The sequence below is a fragment of the Podarcis liolepis genome (assembly GCF_965112155.1).
Source record: "Podarcis liolepis genome assembly, chromosome: 7".
In the NCBI taxonomy this organism is placed as follows: domain Eukaryota; kingdom Metazoa; phylum Chordata; class Lepidosauria; order Squamata; family Lacertidae; genus Podarcis; species Podarcis liolepis.
In genome coordinates, this window is record NC_139561.1 from 55,104,300 (window position 1) to 55,132,256 (window position 27,957).

General features: G+C 47.3%; 2 protein-coding genes across 6 annotated transcripts; both read left to right on the forward strand.

The window, feature by feature from the left end:
- Window positions 1–4,007: 4,007 nt before the first annotated feature.
- Window positions 4,008–15,732, forward strand: GOT2 (glutamic-oxaloacetic transaminase 2). Its single transcript, XM_083515075.1, has 10 exons — window positions 4,008–4,272; window positions 6,918–7,074; window positions 7,872–8,000; window positions 9,162–9,221; window positions 9,359–9,520; window positions 10,350–10,454; window positions 10,771–10,921; window positions 11,832–11,997; window positions 12,408–12,558; window positions 13,196–15,732. Exons 1-10 carry the CDS (start codon window positions 4,187–4,189, stop codon window positions 13,316–13,318), a joined length of 1,290 nt encoding a protein of 429 aa, XP_083371201.1. The 5' UTR covers window positions 4,008–4,186; the 3' UTR covers window positions 13,319–15,732.
- A 1,375-nt stretch (window positions 15,733–17,107) lies between these two features.
- SLC38A7 (solute carrier family 38 member 7) lies at window positions 17,108–27,945 on the forward strand. 5 transcript variants are annotated; one of them, XM_083515059.1, is made up of 11 exons: window positions 17,108–17,422; window positions 19,502–19,956; window positions 20,682–20,880; window positions 22,231–22,375; window positions 22,669–22,764; window positions 23,531–23,588; window positions 24,732–24,846; window positions 25,027–25,174; window positions 25,310–25,509; window positions 26,210–26,264; window positions 26,377–27,945. In XM_083515059.1, the coding sequence occupies exons 2-11, from the start codon at window positions 19,696–19,698 to the stop codon at window positions 26,477–26,479; spliced, it is 1,380 nt and encodes a 459-aa protein (XP_083371185.1). In that variant the 5' UTR covers window positions 17,108–17,422; window positions 19,502–19,695; the 3' UTR covers window positions 26,480–27,945. The 5 variants fall into 5 exon arrangements, with proteins under 5 accessions (XP_083371185.1, XP_083371186.1, XP_083371187.1 ...); XM_083515060.1 differs by having other exon boundaries at window positions 17,413–19,262; XM_083515061.1 differs by lacking the exon at window positions 17,108–17,422 and adding an exon at window positions 17,433–17,803.
- Window positions 27,946–27,957: the final 12 nt, after the last annotated feature.

Genomic DNA, 27,957 nt, shown 5'->3' on the forward strand with positions numbered 1-27,957 from the left:
CATCTTTTCATTCCCTAAATGTTGCAAGGCTCTGCAAGGATGGGCCAGATTTTCAAGAGGGCAGACTTGGCACCCATTCAAATCCCTCTGTGACTGAAACTGTAAGATTCTTATATGCCCAGATCTTGGCAATGCAAAAGTGCAGCTGGCCTTCCCTTCTCATTGTAGACACTCTTTGGGGTGGGAAGAATCAGTGACTTACTGAAGTTAGCAACTTGTGACTTGGCTCATTTTGGCTGTCTACACACAGCAATTAAAAGTGGATTTGATGCATCCGAGGTGTGCGTCATCCGCATGACATTCTCATCCAATTAGCCCACACTCCCCCCCCCTTTAATCTGGATTTCCTGATCTGCAGATAATGTGGCAAGGGGGGGAGGTTGGGAATTCAACATAACATCACAGGTTACCCAATTCTGGACATACTGAAAAGTTTTTAAGCAGAGGTTGGATGGTCATCTGCCATGGATGCTTTAGCTGAGATTCCTGCTATGGGTGGGTTGGACTAGATGACCCTTGGATCCCTTCCAGCTCTAAGATTCTGTGAAGCATCTTGTCGGGGCAGGATTGGGCTTTTAAAATGTGTTTAGTGATGTTTTTCTGGGTGCTACCCCCTACATTCCTACTTTCATTGATGGGTTCCTGCTGGGAGTGGCACAACACATTAAAATAAAGAAAATTAATGTGCTGTTGTAACTGGAAACAAGGAATAGGGACAGATGTGAGTGAAGATCAGTAGAGGTGGATGGCTGAGCCCTCCCCACTACGCCCTGAGTCCTCTGTACAGATGGGGCATGGACAGTGAAGGCTTTCATAGAAACTCTCTGTACATATTCAATAGTCTTTCCAAAGCTAGTGGAAGGGGGTGGGGAGGGAAACATGCTTGGTAATGAATGTCATATTTTTAAAGAGCAGCTGACATTTTCATCTTGATAAGATCGAAGTTCAGGGCACTCAGCATTGTTTCCTCTAATTGCCAAGTTAGCCAGCAGATGGCTTCTAGCAAAAATTCTGTGGAACACAAGGAGGCTCTGATGTCCAATGGGAGACAAAACAAGATCAGACAGGCAACATCTGCTGGGCTAGTCTTAATTGCAGCAAATTGCAATCTATGCTGAGGCTAAATTAGGACAGGTGTGAACAGGCGCACCAAGACCACCTGACTATTCCACAGTACAGGGTGCATTGAATCCACCCAGAAGCACCAACAATAGATGTTTTCCCTTGGCGCATCTCAGAATGCAGCTGGAATTTTGTTGTTGTTGTTCTTGAAACTAGAGCATTCGCCCCCATTAGTGCTGGACCTCTTAATTAGTGGGCTCTGGGATTCGCCCCCAGGGCCTGTCTCTTTTGAGAGGCTATTAAACAAATCTTAAAAGGCAGGGAGCCTTTGGTAGCCTCTCATTGGGCTCAGCCTTGATTGACCACAGTGGAAGATTTGTGCTTTGGGGGAAGAATGCGATGCGGTCTTCATTATCCTGTGTGGCAGCCAAAAAGATAGTCTTAAAGCAGCTGAGAGCTACAATAAGGGTTGTTCTAAATAAACATCAATAAATAGTTCAAACAAAACAGATGCCAACCATTTAGGTCTGCTATACACATTTTTCTTATGTGCATAGTTATTAAATGTTAACCAATTTTTTTTCTAAAGATATGAATATATCTTTATACTCATGACTGAGCCAAGACATTTTACAGCCTGAGGCAAGGACAAGGTGGTGTCTTCACTTCCCCCACACCACACACACATCCACAGGGACCAGTGGCGTAGCGTGGGTTGTCAGCACCCGGGGCAAGGCAAGTAATTTGCGCCCCCTAAACCGTGGATTTTAGCACTCGAGTCTCTTCCGCGCGCCCCCCCCCCAGATGTTGCGCCCGGTGCAGCCGGGCCCCCCTGCACCCCCCACGCTACGCCACTGACAGGACATAGGAAGCTGCTTTATACTAAGGTTACCAGACATCCATCCCCGGATTTACAAATCAGTCCCCTGACAAAATCCATTGAAGTTGAAAAGTGTCCCCAGATTCATTGAAAAAAATCTGGTAACCTTACTTTCTACTGAGTCAGACCATTGGACCATCTAGCTCAGTATTGTCTGCACTGACTGGCAGCAGCTCTTCATTCTTTCAGCCAGAGAAAAGTCTTGTCCAGCCCTGTGTGGAGATGCCAGTGGGGACTGAACCTGGGAGCTTCTGCATCCAAAGAATATGCTCTGCCACTGAGCTATATCCCCCCCAAAAGAAAAATACAAAGTCAGAAATTAAGCCAGATTATTCAACTGCTGCAGGTAACAGGGCAGGATCCTGAGGGCAGGAGACTTGCCCAAAGGTGCAGGTCTGGTCCCATGACACACACACAGCTCTGCCCTATAACAACTGCCCTATGAGGCTGCATCTTCACTCTGCCTCACAGTGAATAATTCCTTTGGTGCTTATACTTCTTTTGATTTGTGCAGCAACCTTTTATCAAGAACTAACATTTCCCATAACTGACTGAACCATTCTAGCATAGATGTGCATTTGGTTTCTATATTTATCTGGTTGCTATTAAATATTTAGCTGCCGCTACTAAATGTAAAATGAATTCCTTCCATAACTGGGGAGCAGAGCACCTAAAAGTACAGCTGCTGATTACACACTTAACAATTGTTTCCATCACTGCAGTTTGAGGGCTGACTTCAGTAGTTGAGGGACTGGGCCAGTGACTCCATATTTACACCAAAGTCAGTGGAGTATGAGACTGAATTTCAGAGTTGTGGGTTTGAGTTCATTGGGCTAAAGATTCCTGCATTGCAGGGGGTGGACTACATGACCCTCATGCATGGGCATAGCCAGGATTTTTGTTGGAGGGGGCAGGCTTTTGTTAGTGTGGCAGAACCTCAGATTTGCATGATTTAGGGGGGACAGCTACCCCCCCCGGCTACGCCCATGCCCTCATGGTTCCTTCCAATTTGGCAATTCAGTGATTCTATATCTGATGCAACAAACCTAGTGTACAATGCCACCTAGCGACAAATTTGAGAGCTATGGTAATTCTTCGATGCTTTCAGAGCAAAAAGGAAATGAACTTAAGATGACTAAATATTGGTAGAAGTTTTGGGATCAATTGTCACTCTTCAATGCATCTCCTTGACCACTTATTAATATACAGGAGGTCCTTTGACCAAATGATGAAAAACCAAATGATTATACACATATGATGCTTACGCTTTAAAATAAAGAGGTATTCAAAGCAGGTGGGATTGCTGGACACCTGGCAGCTAACATGTGATAGTCAAAACCAAAGACAACCACCCACAACCTAGGTCATCCCAAACCTCTCTCACCATCAAGGAAATACAGCAAGTGAATAATAACTCATACAAGTTATGCTGACACAAAACCCCACACATACACTAAGTAGAAGAACAGAAGCATAACCACCCAACCCCACCCTACTCACCATTCCCCTCTTTCCTCCCTAACCTAATACTACATGCAATGCAAATGTCTCACAACAAATGAAACGGATCTGTAGAAAACGCAATTGGAAAAAAGAGACAATGCACGTGTCCCTTGCCCTTGCCTCTGCTCCTGAACCCCTGACAGCACGTATTTTTGAGAACTAAGAAATCTTTAATAAAAATATATATTTTTTTTAAAATACACCATTGGACTGGTCCATCTGAACTTGTCACTGTATTTTAGAGAGTAGTTTAGCACCAGTAGCCCTGTCCCTGGAGTAGACTCCCATAGAAATGTCATCATTGATAGAAACTGCCACTTGGATGACATAGGCGAAATAGTTTGGGAAGGAAAAATATTGTGTGACCATCATGTGCCAGTTGGCATAAGTCTGTGCGATCTGTTTTCCACTCCTGCAGTGCCTGTCTCATGAAGCCCACCAACTACATCTGTAAAATAATAAAAAAATTTGTTGTGGTTGGCGAGCTGGCTGCCCTACCCTGCGGCTCCTCTTTCAGCCTCAAGGCGGGGCCAAGCAAAGCGGCCTTCCCTTTCCCTGAGTCTCGAGGCCGAGGCTCGGCCCGCCCCACAGCCAGCCAGCGCCGCCCTCTTTCCCTCCCTCGCTCGGTGCGGTGTGTAGGAAGTGCGGCGGCGACTCCGCCTCCTTCCGGCTTCCTCCAGGCTAAGGCAGCAGCTGCAACCGCTACCGCCGCAGGTTCCTCTCCATTCCGCCCGCTCCGCCATGGCGCTCCTTCACTCCGCTGCCGCCGGCAGCCGCCTCCTGCTCCTCTCGCCGCCCTGCGTGGCCTCCCTCGCCGCACGAGCCAGGTAACGCGCGCCGCGGGGCGGGAAGGCCTCGACCGGCTACATCAATGCACCTCTCCGACCCGACACGTGTCGCGCTCGCGCCGCCAGAGCGCCTTCGAGGGCAGCTCGAGCCTCCGTCGCGTGCGGACGCTCTCGACTCGTGTCAGGACGGGGACGTGTGTGAATGGGGCCTGAGGGCCGGAAACACCGGCGTGTTGGACGAGAGAGGGAGTTGGCGGGTCAGGGCATCGGCCCGGCCAGTGTTGAATGCGCGAAAAGGCGATTAGGTGGGGAGAGCCCCCCTCCACCTTTATGTCCTTTGGCAGGGCCCGTCGCTCGCGTTTGGTGCACGCGGCCGGCTGGGGAGATGGTCCGCGGCCTTGATTGGCTGCGATGAAGGGCGGGAACACAGGGGCTTCCTCGGATTGGCTGGAAGATGGTGGCGTTGGCCTTGGACTTGAGTGCCCTTGGAGAGGGTTTGGAGGGCGGTGGGAAGGGACAGAGACTGCAAAAAAACCGCAACTCTCCGGGCCTGTGTGTATTTAATACATGAGCTATAATTCTGCCCACATTTACCTGGGAGTAAGCTCCGTTGGATTCACTGGGGCGTCCCTGCTTAGGAATGTGCTTTGGTTGCCTTATCCCATGCAGTCAAAGTTCCAAGTTCATCTGGCCTGGAGAGATTCTGGCAACTGAAACTGCATTAACTCCTCTGTTCCTACCCACCCCTTTGAAGTTTTCAATTGACTCTGCACTTTTGATTTCAACACGTGTATATTATCATCTTATTTATGGCCATGCAGTTGGAAATCTTTCTCCTCTGATGACCCTTTTACTGGTATAGATGATATTGTTAGTAATGATACCTGATGGTTCAGGGTGGTAAAAAGAAAGGGGGGGTGTTTTGAGGAGCTCCAGAAGGGTGAATAGGTGTTAAAACGGCAGCCTAGGCAAGCTTAAAGTGATGCACTCAGGGGCAGAAAAGAAAATCCCAGCTTCACTTTGGGAACTTTCACCCTTGACACTTATACCACCATGATAGCAACATAATCTTTGCCTATTTGTCCTTTAACATCCTTAAGAAGATTTGCCTGTAACTCAAAGCCAGTGATACCTTTAATTCCTGAAATTATCTTTTAAGATGCTTGCGACTGAGATACGTCTTCCTTTCTGTTTAATAGGGAGTGAAAAGGGGTCAGGTAGTAGGCAAGAGAGGCCTGAAGGGGGGCTGCTTGGGTGTCCCCCCCAGAAAAGGGTCAGGGGCTGCCAAATGTGAGCCGTGGGCTACAGGCCCAGAAGCATGGCAGTTTTAAAGGAGTATTAGTGAACAGGAGGCTACTTCAGCCCTAAAGGACACCTACTTAATAATGTGAGAATAAGGCACAGATACTTAATGCAATGAAAACTGAAGCCTTCTACACTTTTTAAAAAATGTGTATCCCTCATGAATTATCAAAATCATTTACATAATACCTTTACAAAGTTATCAAGTAGGCATACAACATGGTAACTTAAGATAATCCATTAAAACACATTAAACACCATTATAAAAAATTATAGCTGCCATATCCAAGAAACAGTAAAATCTGGTATAATTTACCAAAGGCCCTGAAAGGCCTGAGTGAACAGGTATGTTATTCAGTTACTAGCAGTTACTAGTGAAGTTTGTGCCTTATGCTCAGTTAGCATGTGCTTAGACACACCTTTCATACCCTCCTATTACAACATATAATTGCAACTGTTCTCACCAACAAGGACAGCTTTGCCCAGTTCTGCATGCCAGGCTTGCTTTGGGGTTTGATTTTTTTCTCACAACCAGCTGCCCACAATTTTGGGCTGGGGGGGGCGGGCGCTCTCAGGCAGCAGTAGTTGGAATGTACAATGAAATACATCTCTCTGAGCAAGCGCTTCAGGTGAAGAGCAGATACCAGGAGCAGCACAGCTGCCAAAAAGAGTCAGCCTAATCCTAAATAGCAGCGACCAGGACAAGGAACATCTGGACCAAGGCTCTGAGCGTGCCAGTTGGCAAGAGGTCAGGAGATCCTATTCAGAGCAAATCCCAGCAGAGCAGCCTCACATAAATGCCTTAACATGCCTCCATTTTGTGTGAGGCGTCTCCATTTTTCACAATGAAATTCAGATAGAGAGGAACATGTCACAACACATTCTCCCTCATCAGCCCGTCCTGCACAAGGAGGGCATCTTAGCAACACCCTTCTTCAATCACTAGCAGGGAAAAAAATCAATTATTCACCTAGGCTTTTAAAAACATTTTTACCACCTTAAAAAAAACTTTTAAAGACTTAATTGAGCTTTTATTCACTAGCTCTTCTGAGTATTTTTATTTTATTTGTCAACTGCCTTGAAATATTTGATAAATGTAATACACAAATAGGTTAAGCACACTGATACAATGTAAATGAGGCACAAGACCTGAAGTGTGTGAATTTGCTTAGGTCTCATCCAAAACAGCTTATATGTAGAGTCATTTTTACATGGTAAAAAGAACAAGAAATCAGTTTCATGGAAGACATTTGAAACACAGTATGGCTGCAAATGTCTTCTAGTCTGCAGCTAAATGGACAGACGTTGACTGGCCATGCCTCATTTCCCAGTAAGGGAATGGAGCTCTGAACAGAAACAAACACTTTGCATTGATGTTGCAGCTCTTGGTGGGCTAATGTGGAGATGGGACCCCCTGATCCTATTCTGGGAGTGACTGAAGCCTTCAAGCGAGACACCAGCAGCAAGAAGATGAACCTGGGAGTCGGGGCTTACCGAGATGACAATGGGAAGCCATACGTCTTGAACTGTGTCCGCAAAGTAAGCAAAAGCGTCAGCTCCCACACATTAAGAGCATGTGTAGGATTGTGTGGATGTGTGTGGCAGCCAGACATGCCTATGGGCAGTCATGGGAACCAGGTTCTAGCAGCTAGGGTTGTGTGAGAAGCTTAGCTGCTTCCTACTCCTTTCAGATGTCTGAACAAAACAAAGAGCCAGATCTCTTCTCCATCCAGTAGCTGCCTGAGATGCGTTTGGAACCATCCCAGTGTGGCCAAGTGTCTTCGTGGTGGTGGGGAGACACAAAACGATGGCTTTGTGAAGTAGCTGGAGGGTGGCAATAGGCGAAATGAACTATTTAGGTAGGAATTGAGTCTTGTGTTGTGCAGGCCAAGAGGCCATATAGCAGCCACAAGCATAAAAGGGAAGGGTTGAGACTGAAGAGGGGGTTGGAGAGAATTTGCAGCTGCTTGGCCTTTTCTGCATTGGGAATCTAAGGAGCAAGCAAGTAGTGGCAGCTGGAAGGCGTAGTGTGGAGGCGCCATCTGCAAAGATATTGAAGGAGCAACAAAGGCGGGTCTGAGTAGATGAATGAGGAATGGGTTGGAGGCTCTTGATGCTAGATGTTGAGTAGCTTTGCTAAAGCTCCTGGGTTCCCACTTTAGTCACTTGTCAGTTATTTCTGTGAAAGAAGGATAATCCCGCAAAGAGATGTGCGCTCGGATCCCTTTAGTTATTTGGGTGTGTAATCTAGGAGTGATAAATTAGGTGAATGGAAGTTGCCTCTCCTCTTAACCTATGGAGGAAATAAATAAGAAAATGCAATCTGTTCTCTCTAGGCAGAAGCCGAGATAGCTGCAAAGAAGTTGGACAAGGAATACTTGCCAATTGCTGGCCTGGCAGAGTTCAACAAGGCGTCAGCTGAGCTGGCTTTGGGAGAGACACATGAGGTTATTCAGAGTGGCCGGGTAAGGAGCCAAGGTTATCAAGTGCATTCATTAATACTGTATTCAAGTAATGGATTCCTGCACTGGGGGCATTGACACTTTTCACCTATAGGGAACCTTTTTCAGATTGACATATGCTGAGTACCCACTGAATGCTGCGCAGGATTCCAAGATGGGCAGTTTGTTAACGTAGAACACTGGCTAGATCTCACCATCACCCTTGCAAATGTAGTGTTCTCATGGATCATAGCCCAGAGTTCTATCTTGTTTCACTTCTGACCTTTCTCATTGAGGAATGCCCAGTAACATTCTGGGGAACTGTGGGGTTCCTCAAAATACGGTTTGAAAAGTCTGTGCCAAAGAAACTTGTAGCACATGAGAACAGATGTCCCCTGTGATTAGGTCAGTGGGGGTAGTGGGGCTCGTTTTAGAGTTACTGTAAGGATCTGGAAATGCAAGCAGCACCACATTTTATTCTAGAGCCTATGATGGATCTTAGTCCAGAATCTGACCCTTTCCTTTAAAGCAAGATTCTAATCTCATGGCCTGTGAACATGTTAGATGTGTGTTGTGACTTCTGAAACCAAAAAGAAAGCCAGTCTGTGCCAAAAATTCCTTGCCTAGATCTATATTTCTCTGGGTCCCCTGTGTTGTTTTGGCCCCAACTTATCTTTTTCTTTGGACATGCAAAAGGAGTACAAATTCTTAAAGAATTTTTTTAAAATGCTATTGGAATAAATAATAATAACTGGGTCAGTTTTATATGCTTAGTTATTAACAGAGTTTGAACTTCCTTGCTGCTGGGAAAAGCCAGCTAAGAGGAAGGCTCTTTTGAGTATATCACTCAGATGAGCCACTGGAATAAATGTTTTCTCGTTGTTCAAGTATTGGCATGTCCTTCAACCTTAACAGATAGTGTTGCCTTTGCAAGCATTGAGAAACTCTTTATTCCTCCTTGTTACTCTTTCTCTTTCAGTTCTTGGGCAGGTAGGATTGTTGACCAATATTGCACACAGCTGTCTTTTCCTCTTGCCCTTACACTCATGTTTCAAGGGCTTCACCTGTAAAATAGGCAGATTATGAGGCACACTGAGCTCCAGCTATCACTGGAGTGTTTACCTTTTGTATTTTGTGGGTGTGTCATCTGGAGATGTCTCATGTGCCTGTTCATTGTTCTTTCAGTATGTCACTGTGCAGACAATTTCTGGAACAGGATCTTTAAGAGTTGGTGCCAACTTCTTGGTAAGTGCTTCTGTAATCTAACAACATAAAAATGAGGAGATGGTGGGGTACAGTTTTTCCACATCTCTTGAAGGAGCTGTGGTCTCTGGCTTTGAAACTATGATTCAAGCACACCCTGTCTCCTCTTCTTCATACAGCAACGGTTCTTCAAGTCCAGCCGCGACGTGTACCTCCCCAAACCATCCTGGGGGAATCACACCCCCATCTTCAGAGATGCTGGGTTGCAACTGCAAAGCTATCGGTACTATGAGCCCAAAACCTGTGGCTTTGACTTCGCTGGAGCTTTGGATGACATCTCTGTAAGTTGACAGCTGAGGGTGAGCTAATGGGGACGTGGAGATTTTGGGCGTGGCTTGTTTGAATGATAAGCAAGGAAAGATACAGCCAGGAGGGTTTAGATACTAGGCCCGGTATGATGTTTTGGAGTAACAGGTCTTGGGAATCTAAACTTAATAACAGTGTTGGTTGCAAAATTAAGTCTTGCAGTACCTTTAAAACCCAACACCATCATGGAAGGAGCTGTTATAGGCGAGAACCTGTTTCATCAGAATCATGAAGAGAGTGGATATGCAAACATGGGTTGGAGAGAGACACCTGCCCACTTTCTGTCTTGTGAAGTGGAACTAGCAATTCTTGCAATCCATTACGGATGAAGATTCTTCTGGTCACGCTGTATGTGATGGAACACATCTTCTCATACCAGCCAGCCCAAGCTCTGAGACTGGGCTGGAGTCGGGGCTGCTTGTGGTACCACCAGTGGATGTAGCTCACTGTATAGTGATTGGCCTTCTCTCTAGAGGCATCTCAGCTGTGGAGTCCCCTTCCTCTGGAGCCATGGATGGTCATGATTTTAAGGAGTTCAGCCACTTAGTGAAACCTTGCCGCTTTTCTCTGCCTTTTGGAGGCTCTTGTTAGATGGGTTTTGAGCCTTGAGTCTATTTATTATTATTCTGTTGGTGGGTGGGTGTGTTGTCTGTGCAGTTTTATTTTTGATAGTTCATTGTTTTATGGCATGTGGCTTTTAATGATGGCTCCATTCACTATGGAAATTGCTTTGAGGTCACTTGGTATATAAATGGACTAAGCAAAGAGTAACGGCTTGTTTTTCTCGCACCCTTTTTATTAAAGAAAATCCCAGAAAAGAGTATTGTTCTCTTCCATGCCTGCGCTCACAACCCAACTGGAGTAGACCCTCGGCCAGAGCAGTGGAAGGAGCTGGCAGCAGTAGTGAAGGTGAGGAGGGCTGTGGTACCAAGAGAGCAGGCGACTGAGGGATGAACTTCCCTGTGTGGAGAAGGAGCAGGTCTGCTTGCCTGTTTGGAAGACACACCCTGGGAGGAGATCTCGGCTGGGCAAGAGATGTGTGTAACTCCTGTGAAAATCAAAAAACTGAATGGGCACTGCCGCCTCCCAATTATTGTTGTTGTTACCTCATTGTTTCTGTATGATGTGATGCTCCTCTGCTGTGTGACCTGTTCCATTTTCCATAGCTGCCCTTAGGAAGGAGTGTTGTCATTTTTAAGCTGAGCTGGCCTCTGTTCTTTTCCAGAAAAGGAACCTCTTTACCTTTTTCGACATGGCCTACCAAGGCTTTGCCAGCGGTGACATAAACAAAGACGCCTGGGCTGTCCGCCACTTCATTGAACAAGGCATTAATGTTGTGCTGTCCCAGTCATATGCGAAGAACATGGGCCTGTATGGTAAGCCCCTAAGTCCAGGGTCTGTTGCCATCTCCGTGGGTGGGAAAAGCTGCTCAAGGGATTAAGCACTTTGCTAGCTGCTTTCACTTTCCAGTATATGGGTGAAAGGTCTATGCAGGACTAGAGGCAAGAGAAAGCCCTGCTGTTCGGTTGAGTTTGCATTTTGGACAACATTCCTGTTTTAGAGATGGCCCCAGGTTAGAAATGGAAAGGCAGTGGCACTGGGGAAATGCTTGTGAGGCTCTTAATAGAGAAAGCAAGCCAAGAACTCTGTTTATGATTGAAGAGAGGTGGCTGTGATGTGGAGTCACAATTCTGTCACAGGAGAACATGAATTTCTGTAATCATCCAATTTGTATGAAGGTGCATTCTTTGTGCAACCATACAGTGTCTTTGGGGACTCCACATGATAGGAGCGTCAAGGAGGGCAGTTCTAGGGGCTGGGAAGTGTTTGGGGAGGGCAGATCTGCTCCTTACCTGGCTAGAAGCCCCTTTAGCCTTGAATCTACCTTCTGAGTGCCTCTCTATTGAGTCACAAGGGGTTAACAACCCCCCTTTCTTTAAAAAAGTAAATCTAGGGATAAAGAAATCCCCAATCCTTCCAGTGCAGGTATGGTGCTATAAAATCAGATTGCAGTGCTCTAGTTTCTTAGTCTGCGTTTGAGCTAGCTGCCATCCAGAGGGCTGGTGGTTTCTTCTTTCAGGCAGAGGAGACTGGGCTGGAAGGAAGGACTGAGGCTGATAAAAGAGCAGGCAAGGCTTGGACAAGGAAGGGGATAGAAGGAGAGATCCAGGTGGCATTTGTGTGCCTCTTCCAAACAACAGCACAAGTGCACAGCCAGACCAGTGTGGCTGAGCAGAGCCATAGAGGGAGACACAACTACACTGCATTCTGGTCTTTGTTTTCCAGGGGAGCGTGTGGGGGCCTTCACGGTGGTTTGCCATGACTCCGAAGAGGCCAAGAGAGTGGAATCGCAGCTGAAGATTCTGATCCGCCCCATGTACTCCAACCCTCCCCTTAATGGTGCTCGGATAGCCTCCACCATCCTGAATAACCCTGGCCTGCGAAAGGAATGGTAAGGCCTCCTTGAAAGGCTGACTATGTGCAGTCAGCAGATGAACAGAAAAGGGTAGGGGGACAGGCAGCCCTGGAGGGCAACACTTTAAGCAAGCTTAGTCTGCTCAACCTTGTTCTTGGTTGATGCCAAATCTGCAGGCAGAAGACAGAAGGGCTGTGGCTGTTCCTTTCTGTAGCAGGCAGGTGGCTGGGTTAAAGAAACAAAAATCAAAACCAACCTGGGGTTTCTTAAAGCTGTTTTGGAGGCAGGACTGTGCAAACCTCTTATGCTTTTCCATGGACATAAACCCCATCAGGGCACAAGGCATCTTTTAGCCTCCTAGGTTATTCCTTGGCTGCTCCCCCCCCCCATCTCCCTCTGTCTCTCGCCTTGTATTGACTCCACATTTGCCTCCTTCCCTGGCACAGGCTGGTAGAGGTGAAGGGGATGGCTGATCGGATCATTGGCATGCGCACCCAGCTAGTGGCAAACCTGAAGAAAGAAGGCTCCCCTCATAACTGGCAGCACATCACTGACCAGATCGGCATGTTCTGCTTCACAGGACTGAAACCTGAACAGGTGGGTGAAGGAATGAGTCTGAATCAAACTTGCTAACCATTTTGTACTGGCATTTTATTTTCTTGGTCCCCCCCCCCCCCCACACACACACATAGATGGGCTCAAGGTGCCTCAAACACCGGAACAGCTGTATAGAATTAGTCTTTGATGCACACCAGGAAAAGGCCAGAACATGATTAGTGTGGCTGCATTTTAATTCTCTGAAGAATTTAGAATGTCTTCCATTATTTAATTGGTGGCTGAGGGAAGTGGGGCTGGGCTGGAAGTGGGAGCTGTGTAGGAAGCCGGCAGCTGCTACTACTTTGGGAATGGCAGCATGTGGATCCCCCATTGATGATAAAAGCACTCTGCTGGGCACTCTGCGGGTGTGGAAAAGTATTGTTAAATAACATGAAGCACAGTATTAGTTGCATTGAAGTGAGATGTGGCAACAGCCGACTTGAGTAGGTATCAAGCAGCCTGGCTGGGCTGCTGTTTGCTGAAGAGTGTTCACTTGAAGATCTAGAAAGTTGCTTCGCTGCCCTCCAGGTTGCAAGTTGGCCCTGGTAGGTGGTAGCAAACGGATGCGCCTGGCCTTGGGAAGCTACCTGAGTCATTCCTTCCTGAAGTAGCATCTTTCCTGTGCTTTGCTTTCCAGGTGGAGCGGCTCACCAAGGAGTTCTCTGTCTACATGACCAAGGATGGCCGCATCTCTGTCGCCGGAGTCACTTCTGGCAACGTGGCTTACCTGGCCCATGCCATCCACCAAGTCTCCAAGTAAAGCAAAGGCAGAAATGGGTGGACTGACCGGCCTTCCCTTCCGTGCTCTCTGGACATTTTGATTCAGCAGAGGGTGGGTGAGAGAGGAGGAGATGGCGGCAGCATCAGCAAGCAAAACGGTTCTTTCCAAAACACTTCAACGTCATTTGAATGTATCTCTGTAGCGGCAAGGCCTCCTCAGCCCTCCCTACTCACACTGCTTGGCTCTAGGCAGAGCTGTTGACGTGTGTTCTGTTCCTCCCTTCAGAAGTAGCCACTTTACCAAAAATGGATCCTTGAATCCTTCAAGAGTTTGTGGCGGATTTGATGCAAATGCTTTAGTGAATGTTTGCCTGCCAGCATTTTGTGTATGGTGGCCTCATCAGAGCAGTGTCAGGGCAGGGGTGGGGCCCTGCAGGCTTTGTTGGACTACAACTCCCACCATCCTTGTCCATTGGCTGTGCTGGCTAGGGCTGATGGGTGTTGAAGGGCTGCAGCTTTCCTGCCCCTGAGCCAGGGTTCTGGATGACGAGCCTTTCCTTGTCTGCCCTTTTGGACTTGGATCGGGGAGTTCTGCAGAGCCCACCTCTGGCTTCACAAGAGGCTTTCTCCCAGGGGATCCTCTTCTTGCCCAGTTCTTCCAAAGAAAGGCAAGCAGGGGTATTCCGGAGTCAGCATTTATTTCCATTGGCTCTTGGCTTTCAAGTTCTGCTTTTTCTCAAAAAATAAATAAAAATCACTTGAAATCAGCCTGCTTTAAATGGACCCCTAGTCCCTGGCACACTCCGGGAATTTGTGTAATGAAGCTTGAAAGAGAAATTACTTCCTTTTTTTTCTTCCTTGCCAAAAAGCTCATTGTTTCCATGCATAGACAGTTTATAAAGCTGACTCATAAGTTTGTTTCACTATCAAATAAAAGGCAGATAATAGAACAATCTTTTAACTCTTCTCTGGCATCTTTGATCAGCAATAAGGGCAACAAATTAAACTGTGTTTCTTTTAATTTTTGGTCATGGGAAGCCCTGCTGGGCCCTTGCTCATTCTCTCCAAAATTCTTTCTCACACAATGCTTTGTAATCCTTTTCAATCCTTTGTAATCCTTAAATGGGACTAAAGCTCAGTTATGAATTTGGAATAGCTTCCCCTACCCCACCCCAACCCAGGAAATGTAACTCTTTAAGTATAACTTAACTTTGGCCTCTTTTAGTTTCCTCTCTGTTCTTGCCACTCACATGCTCAGGATATCCACCACCTAAGCCAAGAGATCCACTGCAATTGAATGACAGATCACTAGGCATGAAAGTAGGGCAAGATAAACTCTTCAGTGTGTTCAAACAACTTAAGATGGAAAACATTTTTGTCTGTGAAGCATTTTTCTCACGGAACTGCTTCACTCTTCTTCCTCCCCCTGCAAAGTGGAAAGAAGGGGGCAGGTCAAACCCATGGGGAAACTTTCCAGATCTCTTGTCTGTGTGTGTGAGCGACAGAGTTAAGTTCTTCAGCTTTGGCAATTATACAACAGCAGATACCATGAACAGTTGAGCCTCCCTCTCTGTGGCCAGAAGTTGATTGTCTGGAGCTACAAAACATGTACCTTGCTGCCTACCCACCGCCCCTGTTGTGAAAAGGCAGTTGAATATTTAATGCATTTTGTGTGTCTCCTTTATGTTGTGTCAACAACTTAAGGCTTTCGCGCCTGCCCAGAGGCCAGGCCTTAAGCCCCATCTCTGTGTTGGCTGAGTGTCAAAGCATGCATATTGAATGAGGAAGGGCTGAGAGGTCAAGAAGAGCTGTTGCCACAGCATGAAAAAGCCTCAGGCTGGTGGCTTGCCTTTGCACCCAGTGGCCATAGCTGCACATGTGGAGCTGCCTCTAGGGGGCAGAAGTGAACCTGTTTGTCCGTTGCTTTCAGATACTACCACCTGCTGTTGCTTTCCCCCTTGTTTGGGGTATGTGCGCTTGTCCTGTCTGCCCTTAACCAGTCTGTTTAGGGTGCTTAGCTGTGATTTTCATTTGCATGAATAGCAGAGCTAAAGGCTGTGTTCGGCTGATCACCAGAAAGTAAGTTGTTCTTGCAAAGAGCTTGCAGGTTTTGCTGTAATTCTCACATGACAGAAGAGAACAGCATTTTCCTTCTGTCAGTAGCCTTTGTGGTCCTCCTATTTCAGCTTGTTTTGGCAGGAGAGTCAAGGCAGCACAACTCCCAAAGCTTCCTTTTGATTCTCCCACACTTCATGCTGCTGTTGTACACTGAAAGATTTGATTTAGAGGATAATCCTCATTTTTCTGTGCTGTGGTTTTAGGCCTCTTCTCTGATTACTGTCTCCAATGATCCGTCCTCTCACTAGAGAATATTCTGCTGTTCAGTAATAAATCATGTTGCCCTTTATGCAGCCTGTCACTTCTGTTAAAAAATTAAAGCTGCTGTACATCTGAGCGTTACAAATCTGAGGCTTTTATTTATGATGAATTCTGCTCAGGCCTGCATCCTACTACTCTAAATCAAGCCTTCTGTAACCTAGTGTGCCCTCCAGCACTTTCAGAGCTCAACTCTGATCAGCCCCAATATCCAACGAAGTAACTATTCTACCAACTGGATCAGCCCCAAGGTAACCGCACATTGCAGAAATCTGGCTGTTAAAGCAACTTTCTGTGTTGCAACATGACAATGAATAATCAAGGCTGCCTTGCGCTGACACTTTCATCCTGTTCAGAATGATCCTGGTGGAGGCACAATGGAGTCAGCCTGGTGTGAGAAAGAGTGTACCTTACTGTTATATGGGGAGTGGTCGTGAGGTATGTGAGCACTTCTACCCATAGCAGTAGCATCCTGGTAAATGGGGAGTGAGGAGTAACATGGGGAATGAGGTCTATTCTATTTGGCTTGTTCCTGCTCTGCATAAACCAGATCTCTTCTCTTGGCTATGCTAGAGTGTGATGAAGAGATGCTAGGCAGTCTTTACACCAGGCAGATTCTGAAGTAACAAGTGCACGTTCATGCTCTCATGTTAATAGTGGCTATATTTTCACCGCTTATTCTTACATTGTATGTTTCTAGATCTGAATACCATATTGGATTAGTTTGACAAGAGTACCTACCTTGTCATACTTATCAGTACTGGGTCAGACTCTGCGTTGTCCTTTCTCACAAGCCTATAGGAAAATTAGAGCGACTTTGCCTATTTGTCCAAAGCTGCCTAAGCTTCCTTTTTTTGTATACCAGTAGAAGTGGAGTGAGCGGATGACAAGGGCAGCTTTCTGAACTTGGCTCTGTGGAGAAAGGCAGAAGCAGAACTTTCTGGGGAAGGAGAGAGCCATTATTCCTTTATCCAACTACAGATTTCACTTCAGCCTCCCCATCACAAATGGAAGCTACAGCTGGGATCAAAATAGTGATAATAACATTATTATTATTATTATTATTATTACTCTCCCTCCCTCTTTTTTTTTTTCCTTCCTTTATTTCTTACACAGCATTACAATTTGAATTCCATGGAAAACAAATTGTATTTCGATAAAATGCAATATAAGAAACAAAAGGAGCAAAAAAAACCACCCCATGCTGTTTTAAAAATATGCAACACCTAAACACACCGCATTACAATTACTATAACAGGCAGGAAAGACGTGAAGTGTTCTGCCAATAAGACCCTTGGCCATTTTCAAGTGGATTATGGAGGAGGACGGAGTTTGGAAACCAGTTTGCTAGAGCAGACTGGGAGACTTTTGGCCCTCTAGATGGCGCTGCCCTACAAATCCCAACAGCCAGCATGTGGCGGGATGATGGGAGTTGCCGGTCAACAACACCCGGAGGGCTCCCCCACGCAGGTTCCTTATCCCTGCTACCCAAAGCTCCCAGCTCCAACCCGCGACACCTCTAGGCCTTGTTGTGACAGGACTTTGTCTTCCTGAAACCCCGGAGAGCCGCTGCTGCGAGTCAGCGAAGACTATAGTGGACTGACTCGGCCCAAGGCCGCCTGTTCTGTTTCTTGCCCCTGAGGGGGCGCGGCTAGGCCTCAAGAACTACGACTCCCAGCATGCCGCGCGTACAGGGGAGGGCGCCGCTGCAGCTGCCGCCGCCACCGCCATGTGATTCTCGTCAGCTGAGCAGCCGGTGTGGAAGGAGGTGGGTAAGCGGGGTTGCGGCAGCCAAGGAGGCTGCAGGGCCGCTCCTGGCGAGCCTTCTTCGCCCCCACTCCGGGCTGAAGGCGCCCTCCCTTGCAAGCAGAAAGCTAGCTTGCCAGGGAGACGAAGGGGCCGCCGCTGCGGTAGCGGCAAGCGCATCTGTGGGGGTGCCGCGGGGGGCGGGATCCCAGCCATCATCCACTTTGGAGTAGAAGCTGCGGCTCCCCGGCACGCTGGAGCGAGCCGGCCAGCCACGATTTGAATGGGCTGAGCAGCTAAAGGGGTTGCGGGGTGTCTCCTTCCCAGCCCCGAGATCATTAAGCCCACAGCTTACAATGGCCTGCCGGCTCCCTGTCTAGCCCTTCGCCTCTCCCTGCTGTGGGTGAGTCAGGGAGAGGCGCCTTCTCTGCGCTCTGAAACTCGCTGAGCGACCTTGGCTCGGATGTCATCTCTTAGCATTGTCTGCCCTACAGGGCTGTTGTGAGGATTAAATGGAGGGGAGGGGATGACTCTACCTTGAATCCCTTGGAGGAAAGTTGAGCCTAAAATGTAACTCACAAGTGAACACATTGGGGAGAGCTTTGTGGGTAATTTTTCTCTTCCAGTGAGTTTCTCTGCCTTATGCCTAGGCCTGTAAGATTTTGAATCTGTGGCTCCCACCAAGCCAAGTCACTGGCCTGTCACTGTTGGCTCTGAAGCTTTTCTGCTCAGATTTGTGTCAACAAATCTGCCAGAAATAATAGGAGGAAACATCTGACACTCATAATTTTCCATTTAAAACTTGCTGGCAGAGAGGAAGAGAGGTAAAGGGGAATGAAGTCATTAAAATAATGTTTGTGGTAATCCTCACAGGATTGCTGAACAGTTTCTTACTATGAAGAAATGAAATGAAGAAATGAAAATTAGAAAGTGTTATAAAGTACCCAGGTATGAGAGAAGTAACTGAAGGAGAGGTTATAATACAGTACCATAAAGTCAGGTGAATAATTGGATGAGCTTCAAATGCTTCAAAGGAAATGTGAAATTGGCTACAGAAACATTCAAAAATCATAGTTTGAATGATTTCTCTACAGGTTGTAGAGAAATGGGTGAAGATCCTACCATTTATTTATTTATTTGTAGCATCCCATTTCAACCACTCCTTGTTTTTGTTATGTAATTTTTAAAAAATATGCTTTTAAGAAAAAAATATAAATCACTTAATTTAAATTTTTTTTTGAAGTGGTGTGATTAAATAATTATCAATATCCAAGTCACTTGCATTTCTTTAATTGTGAATCTTATCTAGAATGTTGTATAATGACAGAAGATTTTTCTGAAACCTACACTAGTTTGTTAATCTTGGGGGGAAGGGGGGTTTAAATTTAAACAGAACAAATTACTCACTCCTGCTCCTCAGAGATTTTAATTCCTCTTGCTGATTACCAAAAAACACACACGCTTCTGTATGGCTGATTGAGGAGTTGAGGACTAAGCTAGGTGATGTAAGCAAATAATTTTTTTAAATGGTTTTACCGCAACAGTGGATATGCAATAGAAATTACGAGGCTTGGGAGGAGCAAAACTGATTTTTTCACCAGTTGAGAAATCTTTCAGCTCCACCCTGTGGTTTTGTAGCTTTCCCCCCAGAAATCCAATTCTAAACTTTGCCCAGCATGAGCAAAACAGCTTTTTTGCTGAGTTGTAGAGGGAAGTGCTTATGTAGCTGGTTTCTCTAGCAGCCCACAAAAGAGGATAAGCAGCAATGGAAGACCTCTTCAGTTTTTCTTGTTTTAGCCATTGCAAAGGAATATTTGGGTGCTGAGCACTTGGAGCTTGGTGCCGTGGGAGCTGGGCCACAGGTATGCTAGGGCCAAATTTTGAATCTTTGTGAAGATGGTACTGAGCGGGAATAGCTTCCTGGGTCTCCACTTTGGATTCTGAGCTCTTAGCAGTTGCTGCATCCTTTAAAAATCACGATGCCCAGAAACGAGTTTTTAAATGATCCCCTCCTGCATGGGTTTTGAGGTTTTCTGTGAGCAGGGGCCTGTATTTCCCCTCCATCTGCTCAGAGCTGACTCTTTCCTTTGGTTTCTTCTAGGGCCATATGACCCACCAAACTGCGAGCAGCCCTGCTTGTGACATTATTCTGAGCTCAGGCATGTCTCTTCTATATGCCACACATCCATGCCTGTCAGGATAACACTTGGTGCTTCTCGGAGTCGGGGGGATGCAAAGTGTGGTTCGTTGGATACAGATTAGCCTGCCACTGAGTGGCCCTTTCCAGCAGAGGAAATGTCTGAAGGCCACTTGGGGATCAACACCGAATATGGTGACTGGGAATGGAGTGCGGATGCTGGCGAGAGGGCCCGGCTGCTGCAGAGCCCCAATGTGGAGACGGGGCCCAAGGGCAACGAAGAGCGTGGACCTGCCGCAACCTCAAAGCTGGGAGCTGTCTTCATTGTTGTGAACGCGGCCCTGGGTGCCGGCCTCCTGAACTTCCCAGCAGCCTTCAGCATGGCAGGCGGAGTGGCTGCAGGAATCACGCTGCAGATGGTGAAAGCAGGGAGGGTGTGGGGATGAGGGGAAACGTGTGGGCGGTGGGAAGGGATCCATTTGGGAATGTGCAGAGTGTGCTGGTGCTCTTTCTCATTTGGCCTGGCTGGAGCACAGCTTGATGTGGGCGGCTGTGAAGGTCTTGTGACGGTCACCAACTTGGATGGCTTTGAAAGAGAACTGGGCAAATTCACAGAGAAGCCTTTCAGTGGCTGCGAGGAACAATAGCTATGCTCTGCCTCCACTGTTGGAGGGAGTAATGCTTCTAAATCTGGAAGTCACAGGTGGGGAGGGTGCTCTTGTTTTTGGGTTCTACTTGCAGGTGAGAACAGGATGCTGGACCAAATGGGCTCCCCTTGACCTGATCCAGCAGGTGGTTCTTAGGCTCTTAAAAGTATTTTAAAAAATAAACTTGCAGCTATAGAATGTCCAAAATATTGCCATGGGGACAATGTAGCCTTCCCCAAGTAGGTGCCCTCTAGATGTTTTGGACTGCATCTCACATCAGCCCTAGCATCATAACACCAGTGCTGGCTGGAAAGCCAGGTTGGCAGCAGGTTGGAAAGCTAGAATAATTGAAACTATATATGGAGCAGGAGAGAGCAGGAAAGCAAGACAGGAAATGAGTTAAAAAAATATATGCCCAGAGCTTTTTATTGTTTTCAGTTTGCCCGCTGGTGCCTGCCACTCATCCCATGGTGCCACTCTTCCCTTTTCTGCTGCAGTGCATGCTGGTTTTCATCATTGGTGGCCTGGTCATCCTGGCCTACTGCTCCCAGGCTAGCAATGAGCGCACCTACCAGGAGGTAGTGTGGGCCGTGTGTGGCAAAGTCACCGGGATCCTGTGCGAAGTGGCCATTGCTGTCTACACCTTTGGCACCTGCATTGCCTTCCTCATCATCATTGGAGATCAGCAGGACAAGAGTGAGTACTGCTGGGAAAGGAGGAGGCCTGTTTGGGCTTTTGTGCCCTTCCCTCTTCCCTCATTTTGAAATCTTATTGGGAAGACAAGGTTTGATTGAGCTCCACTGGGGTTTGACGTGTACTCGGCCTTCTGTTTCTGGTACTGTGAGAGGCTTGAAGCTGCGCCCCCTCCTTTGTTTTGTGCAGCTTGCAGAGAGAACAAGAGCTGTACAACCTAGAGCTTCCAACTGCCTGTTTTCGGCTCTGGCTTCATCCACCATGGCTGCAGCTCCTGATTTACTTTTTTCTGTAGGTCAGGTGTAAGAACCTGTGGCTCTCCAGATGTTGCTGAACTGCAACTCCCACTAGCCCCTGTAGCCAATGGCCAGGGGTGATGATAAAGAGTTGCAGTTCAGTAACATCTGGACAGCTAAAGGTTCTTTCCACACTAGAAAACTCACAGAATTATGCCACAAGAGGAGGTCCTGTTTCCTTTGTAGAGGGCGTACTCTGTAGCCTTCAGAGGAATTACAGCCTGGGGGGCTATATAGAATAACTGCCTATGCTGTTTTTCAGTATACAGAATACTTTAAGTTACAGCATTTTGCCCTCACAACCGCTCTGTGTGGTGAGCAAGGCTGAGGGAGGATGGCTTGCACCCAGGCCACCAACCGAACTTTGTGGCTAATACCCACCACATTCACACTAGACTGCCACACAGATACATTGAATAGGTTGGGCACCAGCTGCCTGTTCAGCCTCCTGCCTGTGAGTTTCTTGGCAAGTGTGCCCCTGACTACTTGGGGGGTGGGGCTTGCACATAGCAAAAGGCGCTCAGCTCCCCTGTCTCAGTAATTGTGCTCTTGAATTAGGCTACCCTTGCTGGGGAGCAGGGAGGGCTGTGCTGACTCCTAGGCATGCCTCTTGCTGGCGGTGTCTGCTGAGTGATGAAAAGGGTTTCTGCCAGCATTGCCTTCATAGCGTCATGAATCACAGGGTCAGAGGGAGCTACCATTAACCTGGTGCCCTCCAGATAGTTTGAACTTCAACTTCTATCATCTCTGACCATTGGCCATGCTGGCTTTGACTGATAGGACTCGTAGCTCCCAAAGTCTGGCGACTGGTGTAGTCCAGCGCAAGAAATCCAGAGCTTCTCTTGCCTGGGTTCTGGTGTTCTGTACACTTTCTATAACACAAAATTTCCCCTTAGTTCCATGCCAGTTGCTTTGTGTTTCCTTGGACATAAGAAGTTCAAGTCTCTGTGAGAGTCTTTTTTTGTGTGTGTGTAGCTGTGCACTGGCCTTTGAGCTTTGACTTCCCTCTGCCTGGTGGATTGGGCCCAGAGGATGATTGCAGTCTCTCTTTGTCTAGTAATTGCAGCATTAATGAAGGACTCCACAGGGGCAGAGAGCGGCCACTGGTACACAGACCGCAAGTTCACCATCAGCATCACAGCCTTCTTGCTCATCCTTCCCCTCTCAGTGCCCAAGGAGATCGGCTTCCAGAAATATGCCAGGTAAGCACAGGCCAGTTCTCAGCTGGCACATATCTTGGCAAATGCTCCTCAGCCACTGCTGCCAACCAGGGTCCTCATGAGATGAAAGTGTGAGGGTGGCAAACAGGCCGTGCCTCTGTGTTGCTTGCCAGGATGTGTTGCTTGAGTGAAAGACTAGGTGCCATTGAACTGCTCTGTCAAGGGCAGGTCTAGATGCAAAAGGTGGGTGTTAGCATCTCAAGATGATCCTTGGAAGGAGATAGCAGCAGCGGCAGCAGCTCCATCACCTGTCCCACTCTCTCTCTTTCTCACAGTTGCTTGAGTGTTGTCGGGACCTGGTATGTCACAGCCATCATAATCATCAAATATATTTGGCCTGATGAGAACATCCCAGAGGAAATTACAACGAGGTATGTGGGAGTGATGCTCCTTCAGAAAGAGGTGGCGCCTTCTTGAGTTGCCTCACTTCCTGTCTTTGTTTTCTGCAGTGGAGAGACCTGACCATTTAATTACTAGACTACCCAATCGAGAGTCTCCAGTTATTTTTTAACTATCAATGTAAAAAAGCTTTTCATTTCTGTGGTGGGCACTGTATCTGCCCACTCTTTAAGCTGCTGAGAGGCACATCCCGTTCCTCTGACCTTTGGCTATCCTTATGCTGGGGACCCATCCAGTTCTCCCCTGCTCAGGACTTGAGAACTTTCAACTATCAGTCAGTGGGGGACACCTGAAAGGAAGAGGGTAATTCTCACTGTGGGGGAAGAAGGATGCATTAACCCATCCTTTCCCAGCCCGATGCCTTCCATGTTTGGATTTCAGTGGCTGGGCTGGCTAGGGCTAATGGGAGTTGTAGTCCAAAACATCTGGAGGACATCAGATTTAGAAAGGCTGTGTTCGCGAGTGGAAGGGTTCCAGTTTAGGTATTGTCTGTATAGAAAATTGTAACCTGACTTCATCCTTGTGAAAATAGAGGTGTGCATCTTAAGATAGATTGATTTCCTTGGAAGTGCCTCTCCTGCATTAATTTTGACTGTCTGAGTTAAAACTAGATCCTGCCAATCAGTTCTTGACACGTTACTCCCCTCAGGGGAGGAGGTTTTTCAATTCTGAGTAAATGCTGATGGTAGACATTTGCTGAACTACACCCTGAACTAACATGTGCGTTCCTCTCCACAGCCCCTCCTCTTGGATGTCTGTCTTCAATGCCATGCCCACCATTTGCTTTGGCTTCCAGGTGAGGCTTGTCTGAAGGCCCCAGGTGGATGTGGGCACATTGAGGGCAAGAAAGTCCACCTCTCTCTGTGCCTCTGTAACCAGGCCTTTGGCTGATTAAACATTCTATGGCCTTTTAAGTGTGTTGCGGGGGAGGGAGCAGCTATTGGTATTTGTTTTATTATATATTTTGTGTTCTCATTTTGTATTTTTATTTTGTGAGCTGCCCTGTGATCAGACGAAGCGCAGCATACAAATTTAATCAGTAATAATAATTGTACCAATGTAAAACCAGTGGTTCAATGTAAAAGAGCTTTTTATTTCTGTGAACAGTGAACCACACAACTCAATATTTTCTATGCTATCATGGTGCCCTCCGGACTGGCAGGGTCTCTCTGGGGTTTCATTCAGGGGCCTTTCACAGCTCTATTTGGAGACACGGGGGGTGCAATGGGATGGGGAGAGAGGCAGAATAATCAATCTAAACCCTGACCTTTGTTTCAAGTTTAATTCATTTTTATCTTGGATGAAATTGTAGTGTTTTCTTTCCTATGGTGTTTATGGTATGTAGCCTTGTCTTTTTCTGTCCATTTTTTTATAAGTAGGATGTGATATCCTAAGTACACTAGTCTCAACCTCTTGCAAGAAAGGTTGAATAAGGTGTGAACAGACAGACAAAAGCTTTTGACATGCTCATATGGAGCCTGCACTCCCTACTTTTGACAGATGAGGGATAAGGGGAAATGGATTACTGTAGAATAAGAATACAGCTGTCCTAGGAAAAGTTAAGATGGAATTTGGTTCAGAAAGCATTTAAAAAGGGATAATGTGAGTTACTTGGGTTCTGGAATGAGGCAGAGGTGGTTCTTATTCTTCAACTGTCTTAAGGGAAAATCAGAGGCCCTGTTATAGCATCCTCCCTCCAGATGTTCATGGCACCAGGTTGGTGAAGGCTACTTTTTGCTGAATTTGTTGACTGGCTCTTTGGTCTCCAGCTGTGAAAACGTATGTGTGGAAAAACTGCACCTAGTCCAAAGAACAAGTCTGGGAGAAGGATCTCCTGTGCAAGTAATCACAAAGGCTGATGACTTCTGCGTGATCAGAAAACTTGCATTCTACTCTTCCACACCTAAAAACCCTTTCCTATTCCTCTTCTCCCTGGCAGTGCCATGTCAGTAGCGTGCCCGTTTTCCACAGCATGAAGCAACCAGAGGTGAAGCCATGGGGGGCCGTTGTGACAGCAGCCATGGTCATCGCTCTTTTTGTCTACACGGGCACAGGTAGGCGGGATGAAAAAGAGGAAGCGTTCAATTGCCTCTTCTGAGCTGCAAAAAGGAGACTGATCCCTAACCCTTTTCCCTCATGGGATGAGAAGTGGCTGGTGGTTGGCTCTGGGTCATTGTGAACCTCTTTCTTCATCATCTTCTCCTCTTCTTCCTCCTCCTCCTGTTTCCTGCCAGGAGTCTGTGGATACTTGACGTTTGGGTCCAGTGTGGAGCAGGATGTGCTCATGTCCTACCCCTCCAACGACATCCCAGTCGCCATTGCCCGGGTTTCCATCATCGTCTGCGTTCTCACTTCCTACCCAATCCTGCATTTCTGTGGCCGGTGAGTGTGGAGCGGGAGGAGTTGGTGGGGCTGGCTGGTGTGAGCCTCAGCTGCTGCTGTGCAGTCCTTGCAGGGGGTGTTGCAGTGGCAGAGGGCAACCCCTAACTCCTCCTTTTGTCTTGGATTCCTGCCCAGAGCTGTGCTGGAAGGCCTTTGGCTGCGCTACAAGGGGGAGGCAGTTGAAGAAGACGTCGTGCGGGAGAGGAGGAGGCGCCTCTTGCAGACGGTCAGCTGGTTCCTCCTCACCCTCCTCCTGGCCTTGTTCATTCCTGACATTGGCAAAGTCATCTCTCTCATTGGGGGCCTGGCTGCCTGCTTCATCTTTGTTTTCCCAGGTAGTTTCCCCTGGCTGACTGTGTATAACAGGGGGGCTCTTATTCTGCTTTTGGTGAGGGGATCTGAACCTGAGGCTGTGAGCAGGGACCCATGGAGGTGCCTCCTCCAGCTTGATTTGCCTGAGGAATCAAGGTGCCCCCACTCCAGGGTCCCTGCCCAATGGCAGGGGAGCCTTTCAGGCAGAAGGCTACAGAGAGGCAGAGAAACACTTGCCCCCAGGCTGGGGAGTCTCGCTTAGGAGGGGTAAACAGGACAGAGGGACTCAGAAGACCTCAGTTCACTTCTGCTTTTAGCAGAGCCGATGGCTCCCTTGGAACTTTATTTGGTGATCTTTACTACCAGCCTGGCTCACCTCACCTCGCGGGTACCTGCTCTGGACAGGCCAGAATATTCCCCTAGCCAGAATTCTCTTTCTCTATAAGTTCAGCCTGAGTTGCCACCCTTCCCACACCCACTTCCTTTGGATAAATTAGCAATTTATTGTTAGCCCACACAACCAACTTTCTTTGGATAAATTAGCAATTTATTGTTAGCCCACACCAACAAGAACCTGATATTGCTCAAAACAGTTGAATGTAACACTGGCTTTGTTAGAACTGTTCATCGTTCTGAGATCTAGATGGCTGCAAAAAAAATGCCTTGGTGGTTCCTTCTGCTGCTTTTTCCCTTCACCGTTTTCCTCTGCTCCTTCCTTGCCAGGACTCTGCCTCATCCACACCAAGCTCTCCGAAATACAAGAGGCCAGACCAGCCGGGTAAGAGCTGTGCTTCTTCTTTGCTGCCTCCTCTTGCCCAGTTCATCCATGTGGGGTCAGTGGTTATGGAATCATTTGTGCTTCATGCCAGTCTCCCCTCTTTTATCCATAGCTGGTGGGCGATGGTGAGCTACGGCGTCTTCATGGTTATCCTTGGAGCATTTATCTTTGGACAGACAACTACCAACGCTATCTTTATGGATCTCAAGAAGTGATCCCTACAGCTGCCCGCGGACGGCTCCTTTCCTCCTCTGGATTCTTGAATTCCAATTTTGGGGGATGTCTCGTGTCAGCAGGAGGCAACCGTTCCCTCCACTCTCCCCCAGTGATTGTGCTACTCCTGTTTTGTTTTGTTGGGAGCCTCTTCCGAGACTTTGATTTCCATTTTCTTTCCCATTTAATTCTTGATAGACCAGTCAAGTCCCCACAGGGCCACTTGCTGTGCATGCAGCTTCACACTCTGAACACAAACTGAATCCCTCTTTGCCTTTTGGGACATCACTCTCAAAAAGGACTCTCCTTTGGCCTTGCCTTCCACACACTTGTGTAAGAGGACTCAGGCCCTTCACTACACAACTTCTACTCTAAATTTATGTGCCCGGGGGGCTCATCTTTGTATCATGACCAGTGATGTAGCAAAGGTCATGTGGTTGATAATGACATGACTGCACAGTGTGAACTACAGCTTAATTACTTTAAGGCAGCCTTCTCCAGCCTGGTGGCTGGTTTGGATGACAACTCCCATCAGCCCCAGCTAGTACGGACATATGATGTTGGGACAGATGGGAGTTTCCCTCTGAAACATTTGGTAGGCACCCTGTTGGTAAAGGCTGGCCTGTGGACTTGGTGCTTACTGTGGAAGTTATTTGTTTTTATATTGTTGCTATCCTTTTACTTTTTATATTTGAAAATGAAAACTGAGGGAAAAGATCCTTGAGTTTTAGATACACGTACATTGGAAAAGGGAATATTTGACTACATTTGAGGGCATTTCCTTGGCATCAAATTCACACAGATCCTTCCTTCCTCTCACCTGACTACTTCCTTCCCCTCCTTTCTGGTGAGATTCGCCAGATTCAGATGCCACATGAACAAACTCTATTCCTTTGCTGGACGGTGTCTCTGCTCCATCCAATCATGTTTTAACCCACAGTATTCATTTGGTTCTCAGTTGTCAGAGACCTATTTCCTTTTATGTTTTCATTTGATTAAGTTGATGCCAGATTCTGGGGCTGTATCACAGGTTTGCCATGTGTGGGGAACCTGTAGCCGCCCCCCAGATGCTCTCATCTGCGTGTGCAACCAGCCAGGCCCAATTGTCAGGGATGATGATGGGAGCTCTGTTAGTACAGCAACATCTCAGGGCCACACCTTCTGTTGCAGGACCCCATTCGTATCTGTTTGTTCCAATGTGGCATTTTGTAGCATGTTCTGATGTTTACAAAGCAGATTTTTAGCAGGTCTCTATGTCCTGGCAGATGGGGCTAAAGTCCAGGCTCTCTCTCAATGTCAATTATACACTAATTTTGAAGATTTTTTTTGTGGGGGGGGGGGTTGCAACACACCCTCCCAGCCCCCATTTCAAATCTTGTGTGCCAGGGTGGGTGGTGGTGGTGGTGAAGTTTGGGTTTTAATGGGACAATGTCACCATGGAAATAAGAATTAAAAAGGAAAATTCCAACTTCTGGGTTGC